Raw genomic sequence first — 12,223 nt, 5'->3', positions numbered from 1 at the left:
ACCGACTCTAGCTACCAAAGCGATATCGATGACTCGAAGTCAACCTCTGGGTTCATATACATTGCTGCATCAGCTGCAACAAAGGAGGCTATTTGGATAAGGAATTTCGTCCAAGAGTTGGGCATCATTCCCAATGGAGTTACTCATGTCCCGGTGTTTTCTGACAACACGGGAGCCATTGCTCAAGCAAAGGAGCCAAGGTCTCATCAGAAGTCCAAACATGTAATGAGAAAGTACCACATCCTCCGAGAGATTATGGAAAGAGAAGAAGGTTTCGATTGACAAAGTCGGCTCCGGAGATAATGTTGCTGATCCACTAACTAAGCCTTTATCTGGAACATTATTCGAGAAGCATCGCAAATCAATGGGTTTGAAGCATACGGGTAGTTGGCTCTAGTGCAAGTGGGAAATTATTAGAGTAGGTGCCCGTCGAGCCAAGTGTTGGCTGAGTGTTCACAATGAAATTCTATGTATAAACAATATTTATTTTAATAATATTTGAAATTATTATTTTGGCACATCTTTATCTGTATACTCATGCTAGTTGCATATATAAAGTTCTTGAATATACAAATAGTAGAAAGAATATGAGATACTCATATGATGAGTATCATGAAACTCATATTTGAGTACCATGTTTCATTGGTAGGGGAAATTGTGATGTCCGAGCATGCAGATAGGTGCTCCTCGTAGAGTGCACTGAACAACCCTCCATAAGGACTTTCCAAGTGGTTCTTACTTATCGAATGGAAACGTCCTAGTTTATGGTTGTACACCATTAGTCCTTATGACCCAAGACAACATTGAGACTCTATATGCTAGCATTGCACTTTGACTTGTTTACCGACTCTTATGGGGTCATCAGGTGGCAAGATTGGGTGTTTTGTCGAAACATATAGGAGTCGATGCATTGTAGTCGGGGATTCACCGCTTATCTTCGGGTATAGATATCCTATGTGATATCATGTGTGTGTAGTTTGAAATCTCTTATCAGAGTATTGATGGTAATTAAGAAAGGGGTTTCTTAGATTACACCATCGATTCAACTACGACATGACACATAGTCTCGATTCTTTGACAACTCTGGATATACCAATAGTTGTCGAATCGGTCGGGATATATGATATGAAGGGACCGTACTGTACGTTAATTATAATGAAATAGTTCTTGCAGGGACTTTCATTTGATACCTTGGGAATCATGTAAGCGATGCTGCTAGGCGTTTAACATGGTTGGTTGCGTACTATTAGACTTGAGTTCTGACGTTCTTATTATCAAAGAGTTGATAAGTAAGAATGGAACAACTGGGGTATGCTCATATAAGGACATGTTTAGTCCCAAATCACATTGAGATGTGAACTTACGGCCAGTTGTATCATTGAACCATTGAGGGTCACACAAGTGCTAACTTTCTAGATCCTATTGAGACGAAAAAGAGTTCAATGTGTTGAACGGCTTATAAAGGAGTTTATAAGCGCAAAGAAAAATATAGATATGACTTCTATAAGAGTATTATGGGAAATGTAACTTTTAATTTGTGGAAGTGTTCCTTAATTAAAAGATGGCTCAAATAAATAATGTATTTGAAAATTATGATTTTCATAAACATTATTATGGACTAAATTAAATTAATTAAAGTGTTGAATTAATTAAACACTAGTGGATCTAGTAGAGTCCAAATAGTTAAATTAATTCTATTTTTGAATTAATTAAATAACATTGGATCTTGTAGAGCCCAATTAGAAATAAGTATTCAACTAGTGGGCTTGAGTAAAATCAAGTAAAGTTTAAATGGTTTCAAATGTGTTTGAGATATTTAAATAAAATTGCATGGGTTTTTGTAATTGTTACAAGCTTAAATAAAATGCATGCTTGAGAGGTGAAGGTTGGAGGCAAATTTTTCAATAAACAAGACATGGAATGCACATGACACTTTTTACTTTTTCATACATAAAAAAAACTCAACCTTCTCTCCTCCAAGCAACCACTTGGCCTAAATTTTCAACACAATTCTCTACGATTTTTGCTTCTTCAATTGTTGAGGAAAGTATTGACTTCTCAAAAAAAATACTCTAATTTTTCTAGTGTAAAATTAGAGTGGATCTATTAAGCTAGTGATGGACCTAATTTGAAGGAAAATGTTCATTTGAGCAAGGAGTGCTCTAGGAAGCTTGTAGATTGGGTGAACCTTTCAAGAGCTATGTTGTTTACATACAACTTAGTTGTAGCCACTACAACAATAAATGGCCATTGTGACACTTTTTTGTAGACACTTTTAATTAAATTTTTTTACAAATACTTAATAATGACACTTGTAAAAAATTAATAATATGTAAAATAAAAAAAACATATTAGATTAGTTATCCTGACATTTTTAATTGATGTCATTTTTTATATGGAGTGAAACAATTATTTTTCCTCCTCCAATATTTATCCAACCCAAATATTTCTTCATTAAAAAACTTAAAAAAAATTAATTAAAAGGTAAAAAAAGGAAAGGAGCCCGTGAAAGAAAGAACGTCCCCAACCCTACTCCCGTTGCTCTCTCCCTCACCACGACGTTTTTCGGCGAGCGCCGCTAGAGCACCGGACAAGAAGCGTAGAGTTGAGGAAGTTCTTCCCTAGCCCATACACCTTTTTCTGTACGGAATCGAGAAGAAATCGAAGTTGTCTGTGCGAGATTAATTTGCCGATTCAGGTGAGATTTGAATTCGATTCTTGGTTGTTTGTGTTGTATTGGTTGTTAGTGTCGTGCGCATTCGACGCCTCTATGTTGTTCTTCATGTTTGTGGACTACACACTCCACATGGTCCCCTCAATGGTGGCACCGTACGATTTGGGATTCGCCGCCACGATGAGCCTCAACCGGATGCTCTCCGTCTACCCGGCTCTTAATACCCTTTTAGTTCGACTCAATACGGGACATTAATGTTCATGTTGTATACTTTCTTTATGTCCAACAACTTCGGAGCCAGACAATTAATATTGATATTATTGAAATTAAAATTTTTGATTTTTTTAAAGAAATTTTAGAAAGCTGTGAGAATGTCAAAATAGTGGCAAACATGTGTGGTTTCAAATAATAAGTTTTATTTTACATATTCTCATATAACAAAAATGGTCCCAAAGTAATAACTATAAATCGGTTAATCGATGAGTGTTTCTTTATCCTTATTTATGAAATGCACATGCCAAGCTCTTTTGTCAAAGAAAAAGATGTTTTGGTGTTTTACTTCACTGTGTATTTAACTTGAGATTTGATGTTGAGACCCGTTCAAGTTTGTTTCTGCGTGTTTGTTACTAATTCACATGGTATGAGCTGTGACATTAATTAATTGAAGATAAGAATTTTCATAGTGATTGACTTGATAAAATATTTTCTCTTGTTGACTAATTGGTGTTTCAGCTTGTCGTGACACACATATTTTTGTGATCAATAATTAAGAACTACAGAGCAGGTTTTTGTGGGGATGCAAACGGGTTACATACTATGGACGTGGCTGATTGAAGGGCGAACGAGAGCCACAATTTCAACCCTCTTCATGTTCACATGTATAGGAATTCTTGGATATGTCACACAGCTGCCTTTGCCTCACATCGAAGAAGATGATTTTTCTGTATCTCTTTTCTTGCTACCAACTTAATATCTGGATAATCCCTTTGGTTTTCTTCAAAATCCGAAATCTATGGCCACTTCAATTGTTTTGTGGTTATAACCAGGTTTTCCTACTTCCTCATTTAGGTAACAAAAAATGATATGCAGAATGAAAATATTCTCCTGAATTCTATCTCATGTCTTCTCCGAGAAAGAAATATATGCACAGTAATTGAGAAAATACCATAAAACTTAACAACTTCTGTTATGAAGATGAGCCTTAGAAATATGGGACGAAGCAGAAGACTTGGCTTATTTTCTTAAAAAAATTTAATCAATTTAACGAGGTCTCACAAGGGTCTTTCTGTTACTAATTTACTTCAGCATCTGATTTTTGCTTTGAATTGACAAATGACAACAATGAATATGTCTTGGTTGAAACTTATGCCTCGTTTAAAGTAATCCCGCTGTCACCTTTTTCTAAGGACTATCTTTGATGATTTTTTTAAATCATCCACCTTAAAATTTTCAGGAGAAATGTGGGGAAAAGAAAACTACAGCCAGGAACATCAAAGGGCTGGTTTTGTGGATGCACTGTTAAGTAATGAAAAAGTCGATTCCATCATTAAGGCTGATGGTGCAAATAGTGCTCTTCACGAGAAGATTCAAATGCCACATATTGTTGAAGCTACTACTGGCACTGATCTTAATGGTCATGATATGTCAATCAACGTTTTTCTCGTTATTTACGTTAAACATTAAGTTGTGTGTTTGAAGAGGAAGGCTGATGAAAGTCAGTTTAGACAGTAAAACTATTTTTAATATAGTTAATTTAGACAGCATGTACAAGTTTTTTTTCAGCTCTTGAAATCCTTTGTTGATGCTCTCCTCATTCTCATGTTTTTCACATACAGGCATGAACAGGAACATGCTTGCTGTAAGCTTGCTTCTTAAGAAGGAACAACAGCGTAAGAAGGAAATAATAAAGTACAAAGTTAGTGTCTTGCTGTCCAAAAAATTTGTGATGATTTGAGCTAGAGCTGAGGTTTTTTTTGGGTATGTTGTGCTAATATAACCCTTGACTGGCGAATCGTACTTCAAGTTTGCCAGAGCATCCTTGGAGCTCTATACAGAAACTGTAATAATTATAGACCTGAGTTTTATATTATATATGCAAAGAACGTGTCTCTTATAGGACTCCAGGACTTCTAAAATGAATGATAAAAATCATTATATCAAACTAGTAACTTGTGCTTGGCTACTTTATTTCTGTGCTTCTGGTGATATGAATAATGCCCAGTCTGTACGTCAGTGAAATGTTGAGACTTTTGTTTCATATCAACAAGTTCAAGACTTATAGCTAGTCCACTCTACTGCAATTTGCTTCGATTGGATTCTACTTTCTTATTTTTATTCAATTTGTGGAGTCATTGCTATTAAGCAATTTAATGCACATTAGATAGAAATCTTGTGTTCGCTGTTGATGTGCCAATGTTCTTCTGAGTAGGAGTTGTTGAAATCAAGGTTGAGCCTCCTTATTGCATTTGGGTAAATAATAATTTTCCAATTTATCATTTGGTAAGATATTCTCTAGTTTGAATTAAACTTTAATCTTTTTATTTTGTGCTTTTTTAATTTTATTTCATTCATACAAATATATGAATTTTTTTATTGTAGGTGACAAGAATATTGGATTTTGATTAAGATGAGATGGGTGAAGAATGAAGATACGTCACAAGTTTGCTTATGTTTTGCTTTACAAGATTTAATTGTTTGCTAGTTCTTAAACTAAATACATTTGGTACATTTGTTGGGGTATAGATGTTTTTTGAGGTAACAAATTTGTCATTCTTATACACTAATTATTGCAAAATTAATGACAATTATTGATTAGCAATTTAGTTTCTATTTTAAAATTTTGTATTTGTATTTATGTTAATTTGCTATATTCTTGAATATTATATCATGAAAATATTGAAAATCGATGACATTTCGTAAAATATGACATTGTTTATGTCACAATAGAACATTAAATCATGTACATAAAAAATGTCATTGTAAAACTCATATGAAGACATTTCAAAATTCATTATAAACAACTATTAATGACAATTTTCAATGTATTTATATACTAGTATAGAGAAGACATTTGTAAGTTTCATTACTGATAACATAATGAGACATTTTAAATTAACCTTATATCCTATCATTAGTGACATTTTTTATTGGTACTATAAATAACATACACAACACTTTTAGTTATCATTGTAAATGATTTTAATTGACATATAAATTTGGCATTATTACTATAATAACAATGCATGTATAAATGTCTTTAAACATTAGTTTTTTGACATTTAAAATTGTCATTTTATAAATAATTGGTAACACGTATGAAGTTGTCATTAACATCTTATAATGACATTACAAAACGTCAGGAAGTTTAAAACGACATTGGAATAGAGGGCATTTGCTGGAGGTGTAAGTAAAACTTAAATGTAACTAAATATTGAATATGATGACATTTATGAATGTCATCATAAGCATTTATTCTTGTAGTGAGCCAATAATCAATCTTTGTCATTGATATGTAAATTTCTAAACGCACTATGTATGATATTTGTGTTTATTTTCATATTTGCTACACACTATGTGGGGTGTTCGATTTTCTTGCTATGAAAATATGATTTTCGAAATTTCCATTGCGCATTCCGAGCATCATAACAAATCCCCTTTCAAACGTGAAGTACATGTAGGGAAGTATGCATATTTCGTGACAACACCTTTCAAAACGGAAGCAACATAGTAGATCTAAGAATTTCCCATGCATAAACACACAAATCAGCATATAATGATATGAATGATGAGAAAAATGATATTTAGAGTGTGCCTTTGCATATATACGCCCGAAACCTTAGAGATATTCGCGTACAACTTGCACCGGAGAGACGGGGAAGGAGTCCTTTGAAAGAAGCTCGAGAAACAAAGGAGGATAGCTGCTGTATATTTCGAAAATGGCTGCTGGCAGAGGATGAAGGAGGCGGCCATGTGTAGGGTTAGGAATGTTGGGTTTTTGGATGATAGGTTAATTATAATATTCAGTGTATAATGGGCCTTTACTTAAAAATAATGAGATTAAGTAAAATTTTGGACCCATTATGCATTAAATAATTACATTAAGCCCAAAAACACTACTGAAAAATATTTTAATTAGATACGTTTTTTAAAATATCGCTCGAACCTTCAAAAAGTCCCACGACTTGCTAAAATTTGCGTACCAGTTAAAAAATATGATTCGGCGAGTAAAAATAACCTACCAAGACTCAATTTTTAAAAAATAATTAAAAATACTTATTAATAAAAACATTTTTTCTTAATTATCACCGGTCTTCGTTTCTTGTTCGAGTGCGAAATATTACTAGAAGCCTAATACATGAAACTTAATAAATCATGCAATAAAACACATATTCATGCAATAATCATACATTTAATGCAGTAAAAAAAAATTAGACACATATTTTATAAAAACCTTAGATTGCATGCAGTCAGGTTACATAGTTTGAAATTTTCTAGACCTTTCAGATCAAATTGGACAGCCGTGAATGACATTCTTAAGTACTTGAAAATGACTAAAAGAAATTCATGGTCTATGGGAGTGTGTAATTAAAATTGAAAGGATACTCTGATTCTAGCCTCCAATCAGATGTGGATGATTCGAAATCAACCTATGGATTTATATTGAAGCCTAATGGTGATGCTGCCTCTTGGAAGAGTTCCAAGCAAGATACCACAGTATATCCAACCACTGATATCAAATACATAGTTGCATCAGCAAAAACAAAAGAGGTTGTTTGGATGATGAATTTTTTCAAAGATTTGGGAGTTATTCCAACAGAGTTGATCTAATCCCGGTGTATTAAGACAACATTGGTGCCATTGTGCAAGCAAAGGAGCCAAGATCTTATCATCGATCTAAACATATACTGAAGAAGTTCCCCATCATTCGAGAGATTGTGGGAAGATGAGACATATTAGTTGAGAGAGTCGTCTCTCCAAACAATGTTGTTGATCTATTAACGAAACTCATGTCAAGACCATTGTTTGACAAATACGTAAATCAATGTTAGTTATAAGGCAAGTGAGATGTTGTTATAATACATACCCAACAAGTAAACTTTATCAAATTGTTCTTTCAGATCAGCACATGATTGAAACGTTTATGGCATAAACTATAGAGCCCAGAAATCCGTACATGTAAACTCATGCATTTAATAAAATTTTAAATTATTTATTTAATTTTAAAATGATTTCTTTTGCATGATTTATAATTTGCATTATTTTAAATTATCACATGTTTATATGATGCACGTTAAAACGTTTTCTTATGTTTTATGTTTCAGGCGAATATTCAACACGGGGTCGGGAAAAGAGATCAGAAACGATTTAGGCGATTTATGAGTATTGTGGTATTTTAATTCAAGTGAATAAAATTGGTATTTAAATGATTTATGAGATTTTAAGTATTTTAAAAGCCTAATTTAATTTATTAAGTGATTTTCAGAATTTAAGCTTTAAAAAAAATATTAATTTGAATTTTAGAATTATGATCTTGAAAATTTAGTATTTAATTATTTTATTAAATCTTTGAGTGGGATTAAATACTTGATTAGTATTTTATTTAGCATGTTAACTGGTTATTAATATTTTTATTAAAATAATTAACCCTATTTAACTCCCTAATCACACACACTATACACGCTATACACACACATCGGCACAGACAACACACACACTTACAATTTTCATTTGAAGGGAAAAACTAGGGTTCTAATTTCTCTTTCATCAGCCACCATCGCAACCCCTTTCTCTTGCAAATATCTGGAGATTTAAGCATTTTTTTCGAGCAAAAATCGTGTAGCAAGCGTCTCCCGGTCATCTACCACAATACATCTGAAACGTCCTACTCTTTTTATTGCTTTAAAAGTACTAGAAATTTTTTTTTTCCTTTCTCTAAAATTTTCGGCTTTCACTAAAATATTTTAACCTTTAAAATAAAATAACAATCATCTAACATTTTAAAAATCAAGTGCAATGGTCATAAAATAAAATCGTCGCATGATTACCAAACCTAAAAAGCAATAAATTTGAAAAGTAAAGCCCATACTAAACCTCTCAAAATCTCTCAAAGCATAAATAATAGTCTTAAAATCTTTAAATAAAATCATAAAGCATAATGCGGAAAATGTAGCGCTGGTCCTCGGGTTGTGTGCGCCTTCAGTCCAGTCAAATCACTCATCAAGTCCTCCCTCAATACCATTGCATCCATCACACCTAGTGAGTCTAAAGACTCAACATACCATAATCTTTATAACGAGTAATACGTAATACAGTCAACATATAACGGTGAAAAATATTTGTACTTAAAATATCGTTTTCATGAAGATGCATAAACTTGAACATAAACATTTTCATAAATATTTTCATAAATATTTTCATGATGCATTCCATAAACCTTAACCTTTCTTCTTTTCCTCAACATGACATGACATAAAACATTTTTCATGATCATAAACCTTTTTTTTTCCTTTTCATTTTCCTTTTCCTTTTGTTGAATTCAGATCGTTAATTGTGACTTTCCTGATCATGCTCATGAGGGTCGATGGATCCATCTACATAAAACCACAGTACTGGGCGGCGGGGGACACGAGCAACACTCTCACCGGTCAACTGGGCCCTGGCCTATCATGATTCGAATGGAAATACGATCGTCGGGGCTCCCTCTGGGGTCTTTTCCCATAAATGGGCTCCCTCTGGGGCCTTTTCCCCTCACGATATTCCCATTCTTCCGTTACCACAAAACCGTTACCACATATCCGTTTCTACATATTCGCAATGATGGAAACACGTTCGTCGGGCTCCCACCGGGACCATAACCCTCACGAACGAATTAGTCACATTATTTCACATCCTTCAACATTTTTCATTCACATCACTTTAGAAAAAAAATCATGAATATCATTACGTTTTTCATTTTTGAAACCAAGCATGCAACATATATTTTAAATGTCTTCTTAAATCATAAAAATCCCTTAGACTTATAACAATCATCATTAATAATGAACAATTCATAAACATTTAAAAATAGTCATATTTCATAAAAATAGCATTCAGGGCACTGCCATGACCTTTACTAATTTCCCGGTGTAAAAAGACCGTTTTACCCCTGGACTCGACATTTTACGTTTTCGACTTTTTTCTTGATTTCATGACTCTAACATGTCCCAAATAATTATTTAAGCTTACGTGAATTTTTCCATAATTTTATTTGGCTTAAATATTAGACTTTTTCAATTATCTTCAATTAACTATTTTGACGGTGTTTTAATCCCGAAAAATCCAAACTTTAATATAAAATTCCTAAATTCTAAATTTAGTCTTTTTATATTATTTTAGCCCTTATGGACCATGACTCAACCCCCCGTGAGCCGTTTTCCAATTTCTCTTTAGTTTAAAACACCCTATTTGACACTTAAACTTCGATCCCGAGCCATCTCTTAATTTCATCGAGTTACCCTCGGACCATAACGAACCAGAACCTACCCAACATGCTGGAGTACCCTACTGGACCTAGGAAACTCACGGAATCCTCACCCAAAGCCAAAAACGAAGCTTCCAACCCCAAACCCATGCTGGCCGAGAACTCTCATAGTGACTAGGACTCTTCTTTTTGTGCTTAGGACCATACGTAGGACCCAGCCCTGGAACCAGACCCATGTACACTCACCTAGGACCTTAAGGACTCCTCCTAACCCAGCCCGTGACCCCAAGTTGAGCCCCTCAATCCCTTGACCCTTGCGGAAACCCTGCACCAATCTGTGCAGGGTTCTCGGGTGGAGTCCTAGCATGGCTAGGACTCTTCCCCAGCCCCTAACTCGTGTTTTAGCCTGGCTAGGATTCTCCCCTAGGCTTCCCCACGACTCTAGTTTGCCCCTAGACAGAAGCCAGCCATTTCCCAGCCGTGGGGTACCAAACCCGCACCCCTTTACCTTATGACAGCAAGTTCCGCTTGTTCTTGTTTCATGTTGTTTAGCCGAGAGTTGTGAGTGTTCTAAGACCTTAAATCATGCATAAACACTACTAGTTCATACCTAAAACCATGGCAGCCCCTTTACATGATAAAAACATGAGTTTGCATAAAAAATCTTAGGTTTTTCTCCATGTGCATGTCATATTCCGAAAATACAAAAAAAATAAATCATGTTCTTTATGCATACAATAATTAAACAATATTATGATATGATGGATGAGAAAAGGAGATGTATGGCGTGCCTTTGCGTTTACACGCACGAAAAACCGTTAACGACGAAGAACGGGACGCGGCGATGGCTTGGTTTGATGCTAGAACCTTCGAAAAACCCCTCCAAAAGAAGTGGGCAGCCGTGAGGTGTGTGTGTGGTGTGCTTGAAAGAGTTTCTGAATTTTTGAAAAGGTGTGGCCGTGTGTTGTGTCTAGAGTGTAGGGTTTGGGATCTCTTTAACACATTAAATACTAATTAAATCCCTAAGTAGGCTTAGGCCTATTAAGCCATAAAATTTAGCCCATTAGTTAAATTAGGATTTAAATAAAATAATACCAAAGTTTTTCTTTAATTAATATGTGAATTTATTAGCCGGGTTGCCAAAAAGCTCTAATTTTAGTTGAAAAACAAACACAGATAAAATTTACGCCCGGCGTATAAAATCACCTCAAACCCTTAATTTCACAAAATACTAAAAAGTATCGACCATCTTTTAATAATAAAATAATATTTAATAAAAATATTTACGTTGTCTTCAGCCCTCGGTCCCCGTTCCTCGATCGTCACTTGAATATTCCTAAAAATACATTTTTTTTATACATGATGACAAATAAATCTCATTTAGCATATAAACAAGTACGTCACATAATTAATTAGCAACTAAATCAATTAATTACTCAATTTTTCATAATTCCTAGATTCGCATGCAGTTGGATTACGTCGTCTAATTTTGGACCTACAATTCCTCCCCCCCTTAAACAAAATTCGTCCTCGAAATTAGAACTTACCGAATAGATCCGGATAGCGACTCTTCAAGTCCCTCTCGGTTTCCCAAGTAGCTTCCTCTTCCGAGTGATTCAGCCACTTGACCTTGACCATTGGAATGACTTTGTTACGCAGTCGTCTTTCTTGTCTAGCCAGAATCTGGACAGGTCTTTCTTCATACGACATATTTGGAGTTAGTTGAGGAGGTTCATAATTAAGCACATGTGATGGGTAGACATGTACTTCCGCAGCATCGAAATGTGGAACACATTGTGAACTCCAGAAAGTGCGGGTGGCAATGCCACTCTATAAGCTAGGTCCAATCCTCTCCAAAATCTCGAATGAGCCAATAAATCTAGGACTAAGCTTGCCCTTTTTGCCAAAACGCATAACACCCTTCATGGGTGCTATCTTAACAAACACGTGGTCGCCTACTGCAAACTCCAAGTCCCTTCGTCTTTATCCGCATAATCTTTTGTCGGCTTTGCGCAGTCTTCATTCTATCAAATTTGACTACCAGCTCAGCTGTCTCTTCAATCACATCTGACCAATATCTCTTCTTTCCC

The 12,223-nt window shown here is 34.7% G+C and overlaps 2 protein-coding genes across 4 annotated transcripts in view; both read left to right on the top strand.

Annotated features, from left to right (window-relative positions):
- Positions 1-2,501: 2,501 nt before the first annotated feature.
- LOC142543188 (uncharacterized) overlaps positions 2,502-12,223 on the top strand; it is a 61,664-nt gene continuing 51,942 nt past the window's right edge. Inside the window, exon 1 of the mRNA XM_075650284.1 lies at positions 2,502-2,698. The gene's annotated coding sequence lies outside the window, so the exon portion shown is untranslated. The remainder of the gene's footprint in view (positions 2,699-12,223) is intronic.
- On the top strand, positions 3,571-5,458 carry LOC142543189 (uncharacterized). Of its 3 annotated transcripts, none has more exons than XM_075650287.1 (4): positions 3,571-3,742; positions 4,128-4,307; positions 4,510-4,563; positions 5,273-5,458. In XM_075650287.1, exons 1-4 carry the CDS (start codon positions 3,571-3,573, stop codon positions 5,293-5,295), a joined length of 429 nt encoding a protein of 142 aa, XP_075506402.1. In that variant the 3' UTR covers positions 5,296-5,458. The 3 variants fall into 3 exon arrangements, with proteins under 3 accessions (XP_075506402.1, XP_075506401.1, XP_075506400.1); XM_075650286.1 differs by having other exon boundaries at positions 4,510-4,589; XM_075650285.1 differs by lacking the exon at positions 5,273-5,458 and having other exon boundaries at positions 4,510-4,647.

This window comes from Primulina tabacum, chromosome 4 (assembly GCF_025594145.1).
Source record: "Primulina tabacum isolate GXHZ01 chromosome 4, ASM2559414v2, whole genome shotgun sequence".
Classification (NCBI taxonomy): Eukaryota; Viridiplantae; Streptophyta; class Magnoliopsida; order Lamiales; family Gesneriaceae; genus Primulina; species Primulina tabacum.
Note: the sequence above shows the minus strand (reverse complement) of the source record. Positions and strands in the feature narration are given on the sequence as shown.

What these genes read in the sequence shown, in the direction of transcription:
- LOC142543189 (XM_075650285.1), top strand. Translation starts at nt 3,571, where the DNA reads ATGTCACACAGCTGCCTTTGCCTCACATCGAAGAAGATGATTTTTCTG. An exon ending in TTTCCTACTTCCTCATTTAG is followed by an intron (nt 3,743 to 4,127) that starts GTAACAAAAAAT and finishes TAAAATTTTCAG; the next exon opens with GAGAAATGTGGGGAAAAGAA. An exon ending in TACTGGCACTGATCTTAATG is followed by an intron (nt 4,308 to 4,509) that starts GTCATGATATGT and finishes TTTCACATACAG; the next exon opens with GCATGAACAGGAACATGCTT.